Source organism: Apteryx mantelli, chromosome 9 (assembly GCF_036417845.1).
Source record: "Apteryx mantelli isolate bAptMan1 chromosome 9, bAptMan1.hap1, whole genome shotgun sequence".
Lineage (NCBI taxonomy): Eukaryota > Metazoa > Chordata > Aves > Apterygiformes > Apterygidae > Apteryx > Apteryx mantelli.
Window position 1 is genome coordinate 681,914 of NC_089986.1, and position 23,188 is coordinate 705,101.

The window sequence follows — 23,188 nt, forward strand, 5'->3', positions numbered from 1 at the left end:
TGTTTTCTGGGTTGGGCAAGATGTGCTACTCGTGGGTCTGGAAAGAGCATGAAGGTGAATTCTCCACATCGACTGCGATGCGATGTTGGAACCCCATCGAGAAGCTTGTGCTACCTGCATATCTGTCGCACCTCTTCCATGGGGGAGAATGACCCTGCTGGCTAGAGGGATCAAACCTCCCTCGTGACAGTGTTTCTGGTTGCAGTAATGTTCTGTGCAATATGTGTTCATCACTGGTGAGCCTGCTCCTTTCTGCCAGACCCTGGCTGTTTTTGATTGCAGTTGAGCAGAAGATGGCACCGTACTGACTCCTCCTACCGCCCCTGAGGATGTCCTTCCTCCTTCCAGCTTGTCACAGACTCTTGGTACCATCGCAGATACTTTGCTTTGGTTCTGGGAGAGCAGGAAGTAGTATATATTGCCTTGTCAGCTTTCACGGTTTTTAAAACTGTGGACTAGAAGAAACTGCTTGGCAATAGCAGGATTGTCAAGAGAATAATTATTTTCTAAAAGAGGATTGTATAACAAGCTGCTGCTGTTGAGCTGCCTCAGTCAAGCCCTGCTGCTGTTGTGTCCGCTCAGTTGTATGCCTCCAGGGGCTGCGTGGAGATGTCCTGGTTATGGTACCAAGAGCATGCTGGTGATGTGCAGCTCCATCTCACGGGGCTGCCGCTTTCTCGCAGCGGTAGCAAAGAGGGGAGTTTAGAGCCTGGAGGCAAGCCAGGGTGTTCAGGCTGTACACAAGAAAGACTCATCGGCACTAACTGAAGAGAGTAAGTGGGAGAAAATCAGCGTCTCTCCCTCTGTTGAGGGTGTGTGGCTGCAGAAAGTCAGATCCTGTCTTGCTCTGAGCGTGCTGTGACTCTTTTTCCTCTCGAGCAATGATCTGTCATAGGAACTTCAGCATTTGTCTCCATGGTGGACTGCTGGTGTAGGCTCGTATGCTCTCTGGCAGCTTTACAGCTTTTTCTGTACTAACAGCACAGTGGCTGGTCTTTCTGCTGCACCTGTACTATTTGGGGGGGGTGGGGGAGTGGCGGTTTTGTTTTTTGTTGTTTTTTTCCCCTCTTGGTCCAGGGAGAGCCCTGATTTAGACAAGCTCTCAGGCTTTTCAAAGGAGCGTCTCTGTAGGCCATGCTTTTGTTAAGCTACTGCTTTGGAATCCAGACCTGGATTTGGAGAACTTCCCAATAAATAATCCAGGAGTCTCAGAAATAAGCATACATAAGATGAGTCTGCTGCTGTCATTTTAGATGGGATTTAAGATCTGACCCCAAAATACTAAAGCATTCTTCTTTTGGTCTGGACAGTACTAGATGCTACAGGCTTATCTACTGATAAGCCATTGTAAAATAACTGTTTTGCAGCCTGTTGGTGCAGCATCTTAAGATTTACTTCAAAAGAAATGACAAGTTCGTGATGCATTTCAGTGACTCTTGTGCTTTAAAATCTTGATAGAAGAGTTTATTTTAATTAAAATATTGTTTTAATTTTTCATATGTTGCTTCTCTTTGTGAGCTGAGCACCAAAGTTATTTACTTTTTTTTCTAAAGCACATTCACATTTCACACCGAATCTGATTAAAATTAACCTTTGTTCTTTGACAGCACTATCAAAGCAATACAAATGTGAATTGAACATATATTTACATACAATTTTTAATTTAATAGTGAAGAAGGAAAATTACATATTAACTGAATTTCTGCAAATGGGTGTTTTTAAGTAACTGTGCACAGGCCTACCTTTTGTTTCTTTCGCTGTAGTAGTTAGTGATTCGAGTCTCCTGAACTCTCTTATTGTTGGTCTTATCTGTCACACGTGTTTATCAAAAGGAATTTCTTCTAAGTGTTTTATGCTATTGTTTGCAGACTGTAACTCTTTGTTGCCCAAGTGCCTTGGTGTGGAATTATTCCACGAATGAGAATAAGAACATTAATCCAGGCTCGCCTCTGGATTTACTTCAAGTTGCTCCATCTAGTTTACCTATGCCAGGTGGAAATTCAGCATTTAATCAGCAGGTAAGCTTTTTTCGTTGTCAAATTGCAGAGATCTATTCTATATCCCAGAAAGTGCTTTTGTGGTCACTAGGAGTACAGTTAACTTCAAATGTTTCTATAGTTCTAGACTAGTGATGTGCTAGCTTTCGATAAGCTTAGTTTGTACTTCATCTATGTGCTGTTTTTGTGAAAATATCGGGAATTTAATTTGTTATTCAGATGTTTTCAGTTATTAAACTGAAATTACCTTAAGATGTAAAATGGCAAATAAGCAGTTTTTTGTACTGTATTGTGAAATGTGACTTTTCAGACACAGTAAAAGTTAACTTTTGCAGAGTTGGATGTCAGTATCAGATGGAAAAGATGTTTTATTTTACTAGATGATATTTAACAGACAAAAGCATTTGAACAGAACATACTTCAGTTTGCTGTTTCCAAATGTAGGAAGTATTGTGAAACACTATAGGGTACCTTGCTCCTGCTGAGAAATCTGACACAAGCTTGAAATGAGAATTGTGACTTCCCACCACTAGCTAATTAGCAACAATCATTTTTGCAGGTTCGGGCAAAGATTTATGAAGTGGAACAGCAGATAAAACAAAGAGGCCGTGCTGTGGAGGTGCGGTGGTCTTTCGACAAGTGCCAAGAATCAACTGCAGGTAAGGCAAGTCAAATATGAAACAAATGTTGGCTGCCTTAGGGTTTAAATCTGTTCTTTGAGTATAATCCTATTGCACTGTGACTAATTCTAGTAATAGATACGACAGATGGGTGCAGTGTAAATGCCAGTCAGCATTCTCCCCTGTTTTTGGACTGGTGATAGAGCATTAACATGGAAGTTTTGGGTAGAGACTAAGGATTCAGGTTTGGGCTTGGATACTTCCAGCTCCTGGACCCAACTGGATATCCAGCTGAGGACTGTGTATGAAATAGCTTCTTTGGAGCTTAGGTGTGGTTTGATAGGGCAGAGATTCTTGCTGGCCATTTGTGTATTAAAACATACAAAATTAGAAAATATGGAGTCACTTTCTGGCATTTGTACTTGGGCTTTCTTCTGCATAACAAAAAGAACAGCCACCTAACAATGAAATAAACATCAAATAAAGGCTTGTATGGACTTCTGGCTGCTGGCCGCTTCTGATCATTCTGTGCCTGGAGACCTTTTCTGTTATAAAGCCATTCTCAGAGTGGCGTGTTTTGTGCGCGTGTGTGTTCTTTAACCTGCTCATCTGTTACTAACCACACTTTTCATAGGAATGGGGAAATCTCTCAGCCTGAAGTTACTGCTGATCATTCTCACAAATATTTTGCAGGGCAACCGAATTTTAATTCGGTATTGTGGCTCAGACTAGCCCTCTGTGGCAGAATTGGCTGTTGTGATTTAAACTGTTACCGATCCTGTGTGTCAGCTCATTCCTCTACTAGAGGATGGTAGTGTCAGAAATGGTTACAGCTAAATCTACCAGCAGCTGAGACTGAGTTGCTAAGCAAAGATGTCCATCTCTCCAGACAGAGCATTCGTGCTTCTGCTGACCCATACGTGCTCTGCTGCTGTCCCGCTGCCGACGCTCGCTGCAGCCAGTAATGCCTGAAATCCTACACTGTCCTCCTGTGTAACCCTTTTTTCCCTTAACTCCCATATCTAGGGGTGACCATCAGCCGAGTTTTACACACCTTAGAAGTGCTGGATCGACATTGTTTTGACAGATCGGATTCCAGCAATTCAATGGAGACACTTTATCACAAGATTTTCTGGGCAAACCAGAACAAAGATAACCAAGAGGTAATGGCTACTCTTCCCTCTCATTTCATAATCTGCAGACAACTGATTTTATTTTTACGTGTGAGAATTGTGTGCATATGTAAGCTTGATACAAAAGCTTCATGTTTTCTTGGTGTATATATTTTGTGTACTGTTCAACATTTGGTTTATTAGGAGCAAACAGCTTTCTGCTGTTATAACTGATGTGTTCAGTGCTTTGTACCTTAAATTTTATTTAGGAGAGAGCATCAAGTTTTAGTGCTTTGCGTTTAGGGTGCTGCCATGGATTGAGTAAAATTTCTGGATATTGTTCCATAACAAAACTTTTACATCCTTCATAGGAAGTAGTAAATAGCTTATTAAGTGTAGCAAAACATTCTAAGCCTGCATACTTCTAGGCTTTTTTGATATTTTTACCTGTACTCCTAGAGCTATTTTGAAAGATCATGAGAATTACTATCAGACATCTTTCACATTTTACTCAGTGCAGATGATGTCGTCACTGGGCATATGTAAAATGTCAGGCTCAGTTTCCTTGGAAACTATTGTGAAAAAAAAAAAAATAGCCAGCTTTAATAATACACAATTGAAGTAAAATTTTTAAAATGGAGAATAGTAGTGGATCCCACATAGCTCTTGAATGTGAATGTTTTAAAAGCTTTTTTGCAAAATGTCTTTTTTTTTGAATGCACCTGTTTAAATTATGAGCTTGTTTTTGGTGAGCACTGGTCAGAATTCAAGACCCTCTGTTGCACAGAAACACTGCGTAATAGTTGTCAGTCAGCGCTGTAATGACTTTTGCAATAAACAAGCAGCATATAGTGGTGAGAATTAAGATCTCTTTGGAAAAATTTCCATGCAGATATACCTGCCAAGAAACTCTGTCTGTGAAGCTCAGAAATGGTAGGTAGGAGTGAAAGACTTGCCAGAGTAGTCTGTGTATTTGAAATACACTATTATGATCATGAGAGAGAAAATATAGCTGTTGTATGCCAGCAGCAATAATAGTATCTTGAGTCATCCATTCTGGGCCAAGTCTTTCTTGCTCAAGAAGGTTCCAAATTTTTTCTAGTTTAGTCCTGTGCAGTCTAACTCAAAGCATTAGAAATCTTAAGAGGTCTGTGGTACCTGCAGCATTATGCATGTTATATAGTTTTGAAATTGCTATTTATATATGGTTACAATGTTAGCTTCTATGATATGTCTTGTAATATACATTTCATCCTCATCGCTCATCTTATGGATTTCTGCTACAATCTAAAGTATGTTAACTATATTGAAATAAAGAGATAACTAAGTCTTTTTCTATCTAGGATAAAATCCTAGTCTATTCAGGCTTTTTCCCCACTCTGCAATGGAACAATGGTTAACTTGTATTGTTTTTGTATTTGCATTGTTTTTTAATCCCTTTGTCATTTCATGCCATGGTAAGATTTGTCCTGTAGCCTTAAAATAAAAATTGACATTAAGTAGACCAGGTTTGGTCTTCTGGCACTACTTCCAACCCTCAGATTCTAGTTCTTGTTTTAATATGGAGGTCTGTTGCGTTGCGTAGCTGGTGTTCAGGACCGAAGGGTGAAGATTACCCTGGTGTGCATCCTGAAATGCTTTGTACCTTTCTGAGAGGCAGGGGATCAGATGGATTGTAGCTTTCCAGGGAACTAAGACACCTGCAGTAAGTGTCTGCCAGCTTCAGGGGTGGTGAACAAAGAGAGGAAGGAGAGCTGTCACAGCAGGCAGATGGAGCTGAAGGTCCTTAACCTTAATTCTTGGGTGAAGTCAGGAGTTTTAACAGTTTTTTAAAATAATTAGGAAGGGTGTGATATGGTTTAAAGTTTAAGTGCTGACTTTTTGTTTTCATCTGCTTTTGGGATCAGATAATGTGGTTCTGTTCTGTTGCCCTTCTGCACTTGACAGTTTTTGTAACCTTTTTTCTTCTCCTTGTCTGCATTCCAGAAAAGTTTTCTAGTTTCCAATAACAATACTACCTACAGACCTTTTCTTTGACTTTCAAAAGGCAATGTTGGTAGTGAGACCTTTCAAAGTAGGATATTTATTCTGTTCTTACTGTGCGTTGTCTGCTGTTACTGCCTTTGTTTTGTGATTCTTTATGACTTGAGGTTGGGCTGTCTTGAAAGCATGCCTGTTTTGGCCTCTAAACAGCTCTCTTGAAAATGTGCCCTCCAGTTCTGGAGACTAAACCTTTCTATGAAGGTCTCTCTGGTTAATTTGTCTTCTAATGACATGACAGTCTTACTCTGAGATGAGGACTGCTGAGCAGTAATAACTCATTATTGCACATCAGTGACGATTACCTGATGTTTGCATGGTGGTCATGGGACATTGTCAGTGTAGGAAGAGCAGAAGAAAAGATGCACACTTCTTTCTTGGAGAAGAAAACTTAACGTTTAAAGCTTCAGTCGTACCTTAGTGGATCTGGAGCTGGTATGAAATGGAAAACTTAGATAATCTGTAGCTTCTTACCTTCTCTGGAGTTTTCAAGGCTGTTAATTGCCGCTCGTCTCAAGCGTAACTTTTGCCAGCTAGACGAGAGGTTGCCTTGTGCTGCTGAATGTTTCATTGACCGTACTTACTGTGCACTTTGACATTTGAATTTTTAAAGTCATATTCAGGTTACTAACAGTTTTTCAGCTGCTTACCTCATGGGCAGGCCGGCGAATGAGCGGGTGAAGCCCTGCGCTGCGCTGTGCTGCGCAGTGAGGCTCGCGTGCTGTCGGACCGGCCGGAGGAGGGCTGCTGAACCGCTAGGTGGCACTTGGATGTTGGGCACCTCCGGGCGCCCGGAGAATCCACTTGCACAGACGGTGCATCAGCTCCGTCACCGCGCGTTTTGTGCTTCGGCACATTAAGGATGTTCCCAGATGAAGTGCTCTGTGTGTGGGTTCTTTTTTTTGTCTCTATTTCCTTCCCTTGTTTTTTGTTGGTGGGAAAGACCACAAGTTACGAGCCCCCACGCTCCGTTTCTAGTTCGCAACTCGTGAGCCTGTAAAGGCTTTTGTTTGCTTTTGTTTTGTAAACAAAGCGTCCATCACTAGGATGTCTGGCTACTGACATAATTATTTAAAGCAAAATACAATTTGAAGGACTCCTCCTGTGATGTAAGCCCACTGGAGCGTGTTTAGAGCTTATTTCCTGTTCATGCTGTGAAGACTGCAAACGATACCCGTGCGTGTACACAAGAGTGGTGCTCCAGAGCACTGCGCATGTGCTGAAGTAGAAGGAAGGTGCCTCCTGCTACCAAGTACGTAGGTTCGGAGAGGCAGTGAGCAGAGGCAGATGTGCTCTGGATGTTGCTTTTGTTCACCCTGCTTTCTTTGGAAGTGTTTTAATGTATGTTTGATGACTGGTAGGTGTCAGAGCAGAAGTAGGAGGGGCAGGGCAGGGGTGGTTGTTGGTGGGAGGCTGGGCACCCTGGCCCAGGGGGTCTTCTCCTCCAAGGAGCTGGTCCTGAGTGCCCAGAGGTTGGCCTTGGTGGCCCCCTCCAGCTGCTCGGGTGAGGGTTTTGAGAGAGCATTAAGCAGGCCTTGGGATTTAAAGAGCTGAGGCCGAGGGAGAATCGGGAAAGGCAGGATGATGTGGTCAAATGGGGTCAGGCAGCTGAACGGGCTAGGACTGCGGGAGGTGACCGAGAGGGGGAGCTGCGGAGGGAGCACTGCAGAGGACACGTCAGGGATGGAGCATGAGGGAGAAAACTGGGGGAGTGAGGGTTGAGTTCGCGTAGGACAGATAGGGGAGATGGATGGCAGGCGCTGAGCGGGGCTGGGGTGTGGAGCATCGTCCTGAGTACGACAAAGATGGTGCGCTGAAGTTGTGTGAGAAGATGTGATGTTAAATCCACATTTTGAGCATACCCGAGACAAACCCTCTGTCTTTGACCTACTTGAGAGAGGCCACAGAAGCGGGAGGAGAATCCAACACTTCTCTGGTGACTTGGGGAAGATTTCAAGCACGGAGGAGCACCTGTGCCGCATTATTAAGCAGGTTTTACAAAGCAGACAAGAACCGAGTTTAGCTTCTTGTTGACTTGTCCCTGCATAATCACATAGGAATAGCTTGTCCTGAGCCTTGGTGGTGAATCACAGCCTGGGTGCCCTCTCTGGTAGGGTTCCTCCCGTTGCAAGCACAGGACACCCAGCAGGATCTGTGTACAAACCAGAACGTAACGTTCATTACATCTGTCAGCGCTCAGCTTTTGAGCTGATAATAACAAATATTGAACTCTTTTGGCATGAACATATGATAGACAATAAAAATCACAGTATCACAATTGATATGTTAAGAACTGTGTTACGTTATGAATGTGGCCATATGCATAGTGAGTAACACAAAAGATCTTTTGTTTCTCATTCAGCTTCAATGACTCGTATAGAGTTTCTTAATAGATTTAGCTGGTAAGATGACTTGAGATCTAGAAATCTATGATGTGGCAGAACCTGGTAAATCCGCTTTTATTTGATAGCACTGCAGAGAAAACTCCTGGCCTTAATGCTCTGATGTTTATAGCCACAGGTATTTTCCATCTGACATAAGCTGACAAAAACCCATTTCTTGCACACAGCTCCAAAATTATTAGCTGAAACATTTCTGTGGATGTTACTGTGCAAGTATAAATAATTAAACTCAGTAAACAGTTCTTATTTCTACCATACAGTTTTACATAGGAATAAAATTGTGCTGCCCTTGCCCAGATTTGAAATTAATTACAGCTGGAGCACGTTTAATTCCTCTCCACCCCCTTTTAAACATCACCCTCTCGAGAGGTTTGTGTCAATTCATGCAAAAAACAGAGCCCTCAGAACAGGGTTTCATCGCATATGAGCTAGAGGATGCAATAGCAATTTTTTTGTAATTATGTGAAAACTGCCCCATCGAGGTCAGCTCTCAGCTTCCTGCTGCACTGGAAAAACTCAACCCTCACCTAACTTTTAGTCTACCTGGGTTTTGTCTGCCCTAATCATTCACAACTACAGCTCAGGAAGGGATTTGAGTAGGAAGAGTACTTGATTTTGAAAGAATTATATTGGATTTACTTGGAATCATTATGTATAATCCTGAAACCTCGTGGGTATTCAGTATACTTGGATTGTTTTTAAAATTTAGATCTCTGGACTCATATTTAGACCTTGCTTCTCATGTCCTTGAAGTTCAACTGAATTCTTCTGATGCCAAGAGCTGTTGTTCATTTTTTTAGACTGAAAAAGTCCCGTTGTTTAAACTTGGTTCTCACGATTAGCGCTTGATACAAATGCAGCGAATTAATATTTGTCTTTCTGAGATCACTTCACTGGAAATGAAACAAAAAAAACTGTCTGTGGGAAAGGAGGTCTAATGGTGCCTTTTTAGTTCAGTAAGCTACAATTTAACAATTAATTTCTTACTGCTTAAGGGCCCTAAATCTGAATACGCTGGGATGTACGAGGGGCTATGGGAGACAAGATGAGCAAAGGAAAATGAATTTAAATGTTTGCAGGATTGGAGTCTATTTCAACAAGCATTGAGAAAATAGAGCAAATTCAAGCAATCGTGTAATACTCAATAATGCTGTTAGTGTTAGTTCAGCTACTTGAATTGCGTAGTTGCGTGAAGCTTGTCTGTGGGTATTTTCACCCTTTATTGTTTCAGTAAATCCAGTATCAGGTTCCTGCTCGCCTATGTATCTAAGGAAGTTGAAAATACAAAATCTCTCTTGTGAGGGAAAAATTTATCCTGTGACTTAAATAACTGGTGTGTGGGGTTTTTTTTTTTTAAGCACATGATTTTTGGTTTTGCATTTTAAATCAGACAACTTCAAAGCAGTAGTTAATATTTTGTTGAACCTGGTCTCATTATTTAAAGCAGATATGCAAATTGTACTCTAAGAGGTTTGACTCTGAGCTGTTGACAGTGCTATGGTGTCTCTGTTTAGGATGGCCCATCACGCTGCGATGACTTTGTCCCTCTCTGGTTGCCGTCAGAGGTATTTCTTCATGTACCGTTATTTTATTTTGTACTGCCAGGTTCAGTGCGTTTAGTTTGTTTAAAACAACAATAACCTGGTTGGACAGTTTTTCCACAGAGACTAATGCACATTGAAAGCTCCTTTTTTTTAAGAATATGCAGCTATGTTTTCAATCAGAATGAGCTGTCGTGGCTTCATTTCTGTGAGTGGAGCTGACTTGCCTCTCCTGGGGTTTCTGACCCATGCTTTTGCAGGCTGCGCGCGGCCCCGTTTTTCTACAAAAGGGGCTCTGGTAGTGCTCTTGTTCCTGGCTCCGGTTTTCTTTCCTTCCCCATTCTGCCTTGCTCTCCAGCACTAACCCTCGAGGCCGGCAAGCCTCCGTTCCCATCCGCGTGCTCGGCGTGCGTGGGAGCAGGGGTGGCAGAAGGAAAGGGGATGGGGTGGCGATGTGACCTTCGGTGGTGGAGCAGCCCTGGGGGTGGGACGCGTGGGACTAGGCGACAGCAGAGGGAGAGGGTTTGTTAAAAGTGGTGAAAATGAACCTGGAAGTCTAGGTATCCAGTACAGGGGAGAAGGAAGGAGTGATGCAATTAAAATGTCCTTTAAGGAAATCGGCTATCAATTAAGGTAATGTCTGCTTGCAGATCCCAGGGATGATTGTTACAGGATCAATGCAGAAAGCCTTTGAAGTATGGCATTAAATCATTATAATATCACTAATCATGTCTTCTGAAGACTTATGCTAAATGTTCAAAGTTAATAATCAGTTTGCTTAATAATATATGAGAGCTTTTCTGAAGGTTGATAGAAAAAAATTCATGACTGGTTTGTGCCTTTTTACTTCAGAAAGGCAAGTCGTACTACCAAAAACTGTTGTATCATACCCCTTCTTTGTCTTATTTAATAAAAGTACTGCTTCTGGAAACCTTTTTTTGTTTCTTAGAAAGTAGGGCTGGAGTTTAATTTAAAAATGTTAATTTTATTTCACTGAAGAGTTTATTTGAATATGGTAACTGGAATTGTGATTCCACATTTATTTAGCTAGCCTGCCTTTAAAAAAAAACCCCCCAAAACTAAGTCTTGTTAGCATTTGAAGGAAACATTCTCAAATGATAAAATTCTCTAACATTAAAAATAAAATAACAAACTGTGTTTTGAACTGTGTTTGAACATACTAGGAAGTAATCAGACTTTTTTTTTTTTTAAGTTAACCCTCATCAAGAGTTAAGGACGCATTTGCTTCCTGGGAACACAGACTTGCCTTGCAAAAAGTACCTGCTCAAAAAGTACCTGCTCAATTTTCAATGGAAAATTCCGTTGAATACATTTTTAGTTCCTTCCTGGTTTGAAAATATCAGGAATGTCTCTCTTTATATGTGTGCGTGCGTATAAATACATATGTGCGTATATAGAGCTTAGGTCCTCCACTGGCATCTGTGACTGGCATAAGTGCATATTTGTTAGAAGCTTTTTCCTTCCTTTTAACCCGAAGCCCGGCAATGCCTCCTGGGGTAGGAGGAGTGGTTTTGCTGGTGCCGTTTGTTTTTAACCCGAAGCGCAGCGATGGGTTTTGGGTGGGAGGAGCGGTTTTCCAGGCGCTGCTTCTCGCGCTGCCGGCGGTGGAGCCTGTCGGTGCGGCGGATTTCGCAGGCAGGACGCGGTGCCTCGGCTGCCCGGCAGCGGCAGCTTCCCGTAAAGCCGCTCGCCCTCGGGTGTCACGCTCAGCTGGTGCACGGCCGCTCAGTTGCACGGTAGCTCCCTTGTGTGCATGACATCTCGGACAGCGATCGTTACGAATGACGCTGGCATTCCCCAGTTTCAGTGAGTCACGCACCAAACTGCTGCTTGAGAGGCTTAGAGGAGTCGAGAGGAGGTTGGTGGTTTCCTTTGCTCGGGGATTTGAGCTTCTGAACCTTATGTTGTGCCCTTCCTGCCGCTGTCACGAAAAGATGAATTCTGCAGTCCAGCTGCCTCAACAGTGTCTCTGGCTGGCATAAAAAACCAAACTATTTCTTCAGCAGTAACATTTGAGTTAAGAATAAAGCCAAGGTCTAGTGGGGAAGGCGCTCAGACGCAGAGGTACAGAGGGCAGCGGCTCAGTGGTGCTTTTGGCTTCCTGTCCCCAAACACAAACATGTAATACTTTCCTGTGTTACTGGCTGCACCTGTTTAAAGAACTTTTCTTCACCCACCTGCTGCTCTGCTTACAAATTGGTGCCAATGAGATCTTTGGTTTTCCTTGAAAGGGTTCGACTAATGACTTCCGGAAAGTTACAGCTATTTTGGGTCGTATCAAAACAATTAATGTTGCAACTGAGATGTCTTAACTCCTGCAAGTCTTGCCTTGAGAGTGTGTGCTGCCTGCTGTAGGTAATCCATCCCATTTGATACCTCCTTACCGCGTTTTTCTTTCATTAGAGCTTCTGTAGGATTTGGGAATTTCAAAGAGGGGCCGTGTCTGTCAGAGAGCTTCCCACAGCCTGAAGGAGCTGCAGTCCCTGCCCAAGCACAGCTGGTCTGTGGTCTGGCATGTTATGTTTTGTCATCCCTGCAAACATAGTCATTAAGTAATGTACGAATTGATCCTATTGTTTTCCTGCCCCTGAAATTTTAAGGGTACAAATGTGATCTTAATACTGATCTTCAAGGCAATAGTTCAAGCTGTTTGAAATGTGATCTGCACTTTCCCAAATGAGAACGTCATCAGGCTGTGGATTTATCTAATTTTGGATCTCCTATCTGCAGGTTTTAAGGGGTGTTACTTAACTGTATTATTAGCACGCCTCTGTCAACACTTAGAGCATCCAAAGGACGGAAATCACGAGGTGCAGCTATGGTGAGATGGCATCAGAAGGAAGGAAGCTGTGCAGCAGAGCCTACTGTGCAGCGGGGTGCTGCCGCCGCGCCGGTGGACGGGAAGCCGGAGCTATCTGATGTGTGCTAGCTGGTGTCACGGCCAGTGCTTCCCCCTCCGTGGAGCAGCAGGTCGCTGCCCTGCTCGGGGCCAGCAGTGAACGCTCAGCGCTGGAGTTTCTTCCGACCACCCCATCTTGCTGTGCAGTGTGGCCCACGGAGGAGGGGGGATCGCTTAGAACAGCCTTGTCGCCACCCGTGCGCCACTGCGCGGGCTTGCTCACTGCCGGGGTTTTTGCTAACTTTCTATATTGCATACATACTTGGTAGGCACGCATAAGAGTTATGGCTTTAAAACACAGTTGTTATTTTCAGTGAAAAGCAAAATAAAGGTTTTGATTGATAGCCACTTCGACTTTACTGTCCTCAGCTGCTGTGCACTATAAGGCCCCTGTGCTTCAAAAGCTCAGTGTGTGCTTAGGTTTATGTGCTGTAAATAGCTCTGGTGGTGGCAACTTGCAGAGCAGAAGTCTGAAGGAGAGGGGTTTAAATAATTACGTGTATTCAGCTGTGTGTGTGTGCACGTGTGTTTGTTTTTATTTTTTTTTATTGCTGTGCATGTTGGCTTCTGAGAACCAAACTCAGTTCCACATAAGTTGTGTGATTTAAATTCTGAGATGCATAAACATCTTGATGTTTCAAATGATTAGGGTATCTTTTTTTTCCTTCAGAAGAGATTGTTCTGCATATACACAAAATTGCAGAATCAACACTTTTTTAAGGTGCGTAATCACTTCTAAGCATTTGATTTGTGGTCGTGCTTGATTCTACATCTCTGAAAATCTAGTTCTTTTTTGTAGATGTAGAATTGTGACTTATTTTTGCACTAATAATTTGCACAGTGGTAACGGATGACTCGGAATCAACTGTCTGCATTTTTTGAACTGCAGAGCTCTCTCTTCTAGTTGTTAATTCTACATTTAGAAAAAAATGTCCATTGAAAATAAGCTGCTTGAAATGGGTTAGTCATTCTGAATTTTTCTGAAGTTCAGGAAGAGCAGGCAAGGAATTAATCTGTAGTTAATTTATGTAGATCTCAATGCTCTCCTGAGCAGGGTAATTTCATGCAACTTTTATGTGAAGTGCATAAACACCTGTCCTTTATTTATCCCTTTTGTTATGATAATTTTAACACAGAATTATGCATTTCTGTATTATTCAAAAGAAAGGATTCATAGCATTTCTTGAAGTAACTGAAATAACTTTCAACCCTAGCAAAGCAGGGTCAGCTTGCCCTGTGTTTTTGCTTCTCTCTGTTTTGGCTATCAAATAAATTGGGTCAGTTATGCAATTTTTAGTCAAAAAATATGATACGTGATTATTGCTGGCTTAGTGTCTAAAACTCTAGATGTGCAATTTGATGTTGATAACAATGTTATTTAGTTTCCGCTGCAGTCATTCTTAATGAGTTTTGTGAAAGAATTAAACACAACCCGTGGGATCTCTGGAAGAAACACGCCTGGGTAAATGTACCTTGGCCCTCGGTTCTGGGCGATTGGGTGTGTGATTGGAGCCATGTGTCCTTTTAATCAGCCCCTACAGTGGTGCTGTACAATAGATCAGGGTAAGTGCAGACAGCCTGGTAACAAATGAAAACGTTAGCAAGTGAAGTTGGCTTTAACTTTGTTTGTATTTGTTCTCGGGTATGGTAACTGGAGTTTTACTTTGGTCCTAAGTTTGTGTTGCATTTATGTTTGTTGTAGGGCTTGAATGCAAACTAACGTTGACTTGTGCAGTGGAAGTCGGAAGCAGTGGAAGTGGTTAGATCACATAGTGCCAAATTTTGCTGGTTTTGCTTTTCGGCTCTCAGTATAGTTGAGTGCAGCTCTGAGCAGAGTTGAGTAACAGACCGATATTGTTGGCTGAGACCACTGTAGATGCTCTCTGTATATGCGTGCGTACATATGTAAGCTTCCACATACGTTTGCGTACAGGCAGTGTTTTCTAGTGAGTGTATTCCATGAAGGAAGAACACCCTATTTCTCTCATGTGCAAAATAATTAATGGTGGTGTTCTTTTACGATTTGTTGTGCTAGTCTAAGAGAAAGAAGAAAAATCGCATCTATTCAATTTGCATGCAGATATCTCCTCTGTTAAAGTGTTTGGAGATGGTAGCCAGCTTGGGCAGGAGTGAGGAAGTTCAGCAGACCCAGTGCAGTAGCACATCAGAGAAAATACTTCCAAAATGTGGATGGTTAGTGAAAATAGAGATATGGGAAACGCTTATTAGATATAAGCATACTATACCCCATTGCTATTTTTGGCAAATATGGATTTTCTGAAGACACATACTTTTTTTTTTTGTCTATGTTTAGGTACACATGGGTCAGAAATAAGTTGTGGGGGTTTTGGGAGTTTTTTGATCTTGGTTATTTGACAGAATCCTCACTTTTTGAATCTTTCTTTTTTTTTAATGAGCCAATGGGATGCTAATAATGGACTAGAAGCAGTTTCAACAGGAATGACATTGAGTAGGTCTGAAACAATGTAAGGAAAGCATAAATTCTGTATGGTTAATTTTGTTGAGAGGGTTTGTGTGCTATGCTTTTCTTTTTTCTCTTGCTCATAAAGCAGGTCTCCTTTTCCTTTTCTTTTTTGTAAAACAACATTATGGTAAAGGAAAACTTTGATTTGAATATTAGGAGTGTGGGAAATGGAGAATTCCCTCTTCGGCTTGCAGATTATACTTCATCAGGAAACATTAAGTGTGCATCTGTCAGTAGTTAAGAACAAAACACCTGTCAATAGTTAAGAACAAAAGCCAAAATGTTGTGCGTTAGCTATTTCTGGCCTTTTATCACACAGCTTTAGTTTTCATCCCCCAGAACATTGGCTGCTGAAGGTGGTTTCCTCAGAAGTAAGTTTGTTTGCTGCGCAGGTAAAGTGGTTTTCTCTGTTCTTCACTGAACAGGTAGCCCCGAATGATGAAGCCGTGGTGATGCTGCTCTGCGAATGGGCTGTGAGTTGTAAGAGGTCTGGCAAACACAGGGCCATGGCAGTAGCCAAGCTCCTGGAGAAGAGGCAAGCAGAAATCGAAGCAGAAGTAAGTTCTCTCTACTTCCAGAGCAGTGTGAACAATATGCTTAGAAAGTAAGTAGTTTCTAACGAAACCTCACTTTAATCTCCACCCTTAACAGAACAAAACAAAAAAGTTTAACTGCATTTGGAGTGCTGGGGATTTTGTCATCAATATACAGTTTTTAAACTCTAATTTTAAATGAAAAGGCGCTCTACTTAAGAGGAAATCACAACCTAACTCGAACGGGTTTGTTAGCTGGATTCACATCCGTGCGCGTGACCTGGTTTACTCCTGCGAGCGCGTTGTCCAAACGAGTCCATGGCGCTCTGGATTGGCAGGAGGCGTGCGGGCCCGGCTGGTGCCCTGGGATTCGGCAGTCAGCGGCTGCGCTCCTCGCGGGAGGCTCCAGGAAAGCTCTCAAACCTAGCATCCGTGTTGAGGCAAAACTTGAACGCAAATTTTAGCCTTGCATTCTGTTACGTTGCCTTCGTTTTCAGGAGAATAATGGAAACGTTTCACTGGAGGGGCAAAACGCTTAGTTGCTTTTGTCCGTCTGTCGCGGTAAACGATCTTACTCCCATTTACGTAAGCTGACGGTCACGTCCCTGCCCTTTTCTCACTGCACATGCTTTCCCCTGAAACTCTTATAATACTAAGCATGCTCTGTGCCAAGGATCAAACCAGGGGAGCGTGTTTGCCGTGGTGCAGCGCTGCGTGGAGCGATGCGCCCCCGCGGTGCCGGGAGGCGGCTCGGCCGGCCGACGGTAGCAGCGAGCGCAGGGGCCCCGGCGGGGGCCAGCGCCGGAGCCCGGGCGCTCGCAGACTGCCGCTGCACCGCTCACACCTAGCGTGATGGGGTGGCAGGCTTTCGCTTTCCAGAGCTGCTCTGCCGTGTCCTCCCCTCGCCACAAACCACCGAGCAGGGTACTGGTCTACCTCGGTCACGCCGAAAGCCATTTAAGGCAGAGATGCGATGTCGTGTTTTTAGTGTAATTTATGCAAACAAGATGAGTTGCTTTTTGTCTTTACACTGATTCTGGAGGTTCTGTATCCTTAAATTTTGCTTTATGGAAAAAACGTATCGTTACAGATGATGTTACATGCCTTGGACATTCCTTTTTGATAAGTAATCAAAAGTGCTTAAATAAAATATCTTAGAAATAATTGAACTTGGCAATGGGAGAAAAAATGTGATTCTAGAACAAGTCTAGATTTTATTAAGAGAGAGGAAACAATCACACATAGAACTGCATCAGGTGCAAATTGTGGAAATATGTATATTTGAGTAGATATATGCACGCCTATTACTGCATCAGGTGCAAATTGTGGGAATATTATGTATATTTATGAGTAGAAATATGCTTTTTTTTCTCCTCCCCCCCAACTCTTTAGAGATGTGGTGAATCTGAAGTCCTAGATGAAAAGGAATCCCTATCATCAGCCTCTTTGACAGGTTCCAGTCTTCCTGTTTTCCAGAATGTCCTGCTAAGGTTTTTAGATACCCAAGCTCCCTCATTATGTGAGTATTAACTAATTTGTATTCCAAAGTAGGTCAGAAACAACTAGTCTCCTGTCCGGCTGCTGCTGTTATTGTTTTGTAGCAAGTGTTTCTGGCTCAATTTCCATGATGATTTCCTCTGCTTTCATATGTACGTGTTTTCAAAATCTCCTGCCTTGTAATAGGATCTTTCTGTGTTCTTTTCTTTCCTTTTCTTTTCACCAAAGGAAAGTTGGCAGAAACTACCTTTATTTCTGTTTAAGCTGTAACAGGTTTTGAGAAAAGTACCTGCATTCTTAGGCCTATATAATATCAAACACCTTTTTGACACATGCGCATTCAAAATAACTGACTTGTATGCAAGTGTTAAAGTGGAAAATTGTCATTCTATGAATAGGTGGATTGAAAAAAGTGATCTTTGTCCGTTGTTGGTTGCTCTATGAAATGTCTTAGTCTAATGAAACTTGTTTCTGATATCTAAGGTACTGCAAGTTAGTGCATATTTTTCTAGTGCCCTTCAGATAAAGCAGACTTTAACTGGTCTGAAATGTGACACCAAAAATCCTCAACATTCAAAAAGGAAACTCTAGAATATTGACTCTGCTCTATTTTTGGGTTAGTGGTGACCCTGGTTTTACTAAACCATCCAAAATATTTGTTCTTTAGACTTGTGTGTCTGACTTCCTTGTTTTCTATATGGTATTGTCCTTTACTGGGGCAGTTCTGCCAGACGGAGTAGGGAGACTAGCTGGGGAATGTTTTCCTTGCTTGAAATATTCTGTGGCATTTTCCAACTTTGGAATAGTTTTTTGTGCGTTGTTTTTACAGTGGTTGAGCTTTTATGTCTCCAAGAATGAAAAGTATGTAATCACTGTCTTTCAAAGGAGGGCAAACATACTCACCCTGCGCCCCATCTGTGCATCCCCCTTTTGAGGGGGTCGGTCGTGGTGGATAGCTCAGGGTGAACTGGGCTTGAAGGTCTGCAGAGAAAAAGTTTGTCTCTGAACTGGTGTATGCTTGGGCATACTGTTATAGCTCTAGTATAATGAGAATTCTAAAAAATACCAAAAGAATGAATGTTAGGGTGAAAATTAGAAGAATAGACCTATTTACCATGTTTGGAGGAAAGATTAAAATAGGCCTAATTGTTATCTGTAAATTGCCTGCTAGTTTGACAGCAAGTGGCAATTGTTTATAGAAATAGTATTATATATTGAACTAATTTGAACTTGTACAGCATAATTTGCATTTAAATATGTGTTGGTTTGAATTAGTAGTAGTTCTGTAGCTTGAGGTTTTGTTGCCCAATAGAGTAGTTGTGGTATAGAGCTAATTTCTGTTAATTGCCATGTTGCAAACCTTCCTGGGTTATAGAACAAATAAAATTAAATATAGTTGTGACCAATGAAAACAACATATATTGTATTTCTCTAGGCTTTGTCTTGTCATTGGTAAAATAACATGCATTTGTTTTAATAGACTTTTTCCTGATATGCATGAGCATGTTCATCTGATAAAGCTTAATATTAAATTGTAAAAAGTAATCCTTTTACATTTTGAATGTCTGGAATGCAGATATCTTGAGTTCTTTGAAAATATTTAGAAATGTTTTGTGTTAAGAAGGTATTAGTGATAATATTGTCTCATATATTCACCCTAAAATGCCCTTGTGAGTAAAAACTTGATGAAGCAATGAAAACTTTGAGTGGAAAAGGAGAGGGGCTACTGTGATGTGTTCATTTCTCCAGTGTCTTGTGGGATACGCGCTGCTAAACATGGTACAAATACATAAGGGAGAAATGGAGAGAGAGAGATTAAAAACCAACAAAAACACACTTTGACAACTTAAGAATTACTAAAATAAGTTGTCTTTAGCCCCTCTTATAAAGTTCAGAATGAGCAAGTTCCTCAGTCTGGAAGCATCTGTGGGCATGTGCGCCTGTGAAGGTGATGAAATCATGTATGAAATCATGATTTGTAACTTAAAAAAATAAGCAAGTATTATAGCAAAGACAGTAAAATTTACTCTAGTAATAGAATTTGAGAGGAAAGGAGAATCACTGGGTGGTCCATTTTAGTCCGAAGTTTGAGGTAAGCTTGGTTTTTCTTTGCACAAGCAATGGCCTCTTCCCCCCCCCCCCCTTATTTTTGGAAGTATTTGAATGGTGTACTTGCCGCTGACACGTGCCGACATGAGCAGATGTGTAGGATGCTCTGGAATTCACTGCTGTCTGAATGCCATCAGATGCCTTGAACTGATAGCAAAGCAAAACCATGCAAGTTGTGTGTCATTGGATGGGAAATGATTCGTCCTGTGGAGAGGAGAAACCTATGCAGGATCCCTGAGATGCTTTTAGTAGGCCTTTAAAACTTTAAAATAAATTTGCAGGGGTTCGTAATTTGGATAGCTGAAAAACAAGTATTTATGTTTTGAAATTACATTCTAAGTTTGCTTGTGTGTGTTTTTTGTTTTTGATAGCTGACCCAAATAGCGACCATGAGAAGACAGAGTTTGTGAATTTGGTGCTGCTATTTTCTGAATTCATTCGACATGATGTTTTCTCCCATGACGCATACATGTGCACTTTAATATCACGTGGAGACTTGTCAATCACTGCAACCGCTAGACAGCGTTCACCTAATGGGGAAACTGTGGATGAACACTATTCTAAGGATCATGATATGAAATTGGAGGTACTACTTCATGCTTTCTTTTCCTCCCATGTTTGGTATTCTGTTTCATTCATGGTAGATTTTTTGCCAAAGCATTAGTATTTCTAAGACATGGTATTAAAAAACTTACAGATCGACCAGAGAAGATTAGAAGATCCATTATACTTCATTCTTGTGTATACCTTGGAATATTGCAGTTTTGGTGCAAGTACACTGAACTTTCAATTCTCCAGTGGTCTAAATCATGCAGGAAGAACAAAAAGGCATAATATAGCATTCTAAACTTACCACTGAAAAACCTTATTTGCAGATACGTTTCAGTGAAGAGTAGGGATAGCTTTAAGCAGGAGGAGTCCGTGTGGAGCCTGGAGTAAGCTGCATGGGCTCTGTATCTGTATCGGAGCACGCTGGCACTGCACAAGCATGAATGGTTCACGAGCTGGTAGTCTATTCGCAGATGATCGAGAGTTTTCTGTGTAGTAAGCAGCCATGATCTGAAGATAGTGAAGCCAGACCTCATGACTCATACATGCACAATCCAGGTGCAATCTCAAGTCTTCCACCAGATGAGCAGTTCTTAAACTTTTCTGGGAGTAGTGAAAGAGGAAGATGATTCTTAATTCTTGAGTACGGTCCAGATTTGCAATTCTGATGTGATGCAGCCTGTTGTTCTGCTGCACAGCCCACGTGGAACTGATGGCCAGCTAAAGTCTTCGCTTGTATTTATTTTTCATTTCTTTTGTGAATCTCTTATGTAGGCCTCATGGTCAAATTTGCCCCAAAAGATAGGAGGTTTCTAGGATTTGCCTTCTATGATGGGACAAAATAGTAAATAAATTTTGGGAGGGTACAAGCATCAACTTTCACAGAGTATGTGCAGAAGTTTCACAGAACTTCCTGTCTGTAGGAGTCCCTGGGGGCAGAATTGCACGTAGGGATATACTGTAAGGTTTTATTTTTCCCTTTTGGCTCCTGCCCTTTTCTATCCTTTTGTGGATTTAGGCTGGAAAAACCCTTTCGTGAATAAAGGCTTTAAATATCTAAAAACTTCTACCATCAATTTTTTTTCTTATTCCATAAATAGGTGGGATACTTCAATTTACCTGTGATCAATTAAACAAGACTTCAGTAAAATGTGACTGTCTGTTTCTCTCTCTCTCTGACAATTATTAGGACCATAGTATTATGGAACATATGGGCATTGACTCAGGAACCACTAATATTTTTGATGATGTAGACAAAAGTGACTTTAAGGCAGATTTTGGTTCGGAATTCCCAGTAGGTTTAACTTTTGATTTTCTGCATGCTGTCAATGCCTGTGCCTGTTCGCTGTTCACACTAAGTCTTTTTTTCCATGTCCCTGGAACCATCTCGCTTCTCTCACCAGCCTGTGTCCTTTGGCATCCAGCCTCTGTAGCGCTCGCCATGTCGATGTATTGCTTCCTTTCTGCGCATCATTCTCTCTCTCCCCCTCTCCTCCTCCCCCCCGGATATTCAGAGTACTGTGTATTACAGTTAATCAGGAATGAATATGCAGATTTAGCTACTTATTTAACATCAAGGGACCCCAAATTGATACTGTTTGCTTTTTAAATGACTACGTCTTTGCTCTGTCTTCCAAACCTGTCTCCTCCTCTCTTTCTCCTTGCTGCTGGCCTGCTTCTGGATTACTCCCGAATCCCCTAGTTTCTTCCTTCGGACTGGTCCTCTTTCTGCAGCCGCAGGGCGGCCAGTGCCCTGACCGATCGGTGCGAATCCCCTTGCAGGATATTGGGACCCCTGTTTCTGCCCGATGTCTGTCTTGTTGGTAGTTTCAAGCATATCCATGCCTGCCTATTATGTCTCTTGTCCATTGGCTCTGTCGCTTCCCACTTCTCATTACTTCCCCGGAATCACTGGACCCTCTGATCATACAGTTTCTGTGTCATAACAGCATGTAAAGTGTGGAAACCACTCTGAACTGTAGTTTTTTTTCCTGACTGAATACTGCTAGTTTAAAACTTGTACAATAACAATGGAAATATATATACAAATGTATTATGTATATTTAGCTTCTTAAATTTCAGGCTTGGTTTTGATTGCCCTTGTTTTGTCTGTCTTAGAAAACAGCCAGATACTTTGGATCTCTGAATGGAATTGCTGAATTTTGAAGGTTTGAGGTTACACTTATCTTAAATGTTTGTTTTACATGACTTAGATTTTTTCTCCGATGCCTGGGGAGTCTTGTGAGAATGTGAGCTCTTCTTTAGACAGAAGAATTTCAGTTACCAGTGAGAAGTCAGTCAAGAGAGAAAGACTGAGAGAACTGATTTTTCCATCCAATTACGACCTCCTTCGCCATTTGCAATATGCAACGCATTTCCCTATACCTCTGGTAAGTGAGCTCTGTGCTTGTGTGCGTAAGTGTACTCACTGATGTAATACCAAAGCATTTAAAGGAATAAAGATCAGTCCCACTGTGCGAAGAGCTGTGTGAGCTTTGCCTGAGGTCCTGCAAACAGTCCGCACGATGTTCGTTATTCCTGCCTGCGTACACCGTAGGTGCACGACTGTAGAATGGCTTTAGTGCGGCATACAGAGATCGTTGTTTTATCAAAAGTGGGTTAGCTGCGGAGAGGTGTAATAGGTATGGTGACTTACTAGAGTAAGGAAAGAAGCACCACATGAAAAACACCACGTTCTAGGGTCTACTAAAAGTTTGTTAAATAGAAACTTTGATATTGTAGTTGGACGAATGAATGAATATACTAAAATATCTGAAACAAACAGTTCTGAAATGTAAGGGATGGAATGGTGCTATTTCCTCCTGCCCACTCCTTGGCATGGATTTTGGTTGCTGCTGCTGTTCTGTGTTTGTCTATGGGACTCTTGGGAACTAAAGAAACCCCTGTGAATAGCATTCCAGATCCCAAATTCCAAACCCTCATTCTCTTCGTTTTTCATCTTTTCCACAATGCTGGGAAAAGGGGCCAAATACTGAACAAGCCTGGAACTGGAACGTATCTCTACTTCAGAATTTTCTTCTGAAACAGCAATGATAACTGTTAACGATAGTAGATCCTATCAATACAGGAACTGTCCAAGTGAGAATAGGATGTGATAACGACAAGTTTCTTTTGTTTTAACTTCCTTCCTTGACAAAGTTTGGGTTCTGAGTTATCGAGGGTGATTTGTTGCTGTGAGAATATTGAATGAGCTATTACTGTCAGTAACAGTAGTCAGGACAGTTTTGAATGCTTACTTAGTGTGATTCATATTTTGCCCATTTTAAGAATTAGGGAAAAGTAACTTGGTTCTTTTTATGTTTCTGAAATGTTTTTTGTTTACGGTTAGAACTAATCCAGTTACATGGGTTTTGCCTGTGCAC

General features: G+C 41.8%; 1 protein-coding gene across 1 annotated transcript in view; it reads left to right on the forward strand.

The window, feature by feature from the left end:
* The window catches only part of MED12L (mediator complex subunit 12L), a 165,180-nt gene that overhangs the window by 22,136 nt on the left and 119,856 nt on the right, over positions 1-23,188 (forward strand). The window contains exons 8-15 of the mRNA XM_067301536.1: positions 1,869-2,018; positions 2,557-2,656; positions 3,644-3,780; positions 15,543-15,674; positions 17,043-17,169; positions 19,628-19,842; positions 20,995-21,099; positions 22,019-22,195. Coding sequence (XP_067157637.1) covers positions 1,869-2,018; positions 2,557-2,656; positions 3,644-3,780; positions 15,543-15,674; positions 17,043-17,169; positions 19,628-19,842; positions 20,995-21,099; positions 22,019-22,195 — 1,143 coding nt within the window. The remainder of the gene's footprint in view (positions 1-1,868; positions 2,019-2,556; positions 2,657-3,643; positions 3,781-15,542; positions 15,675-17,042; positions 17,170-19,627; positions 19,843-20,994; positions 21,100-22,018; positions 22,196-23,188) is intronic.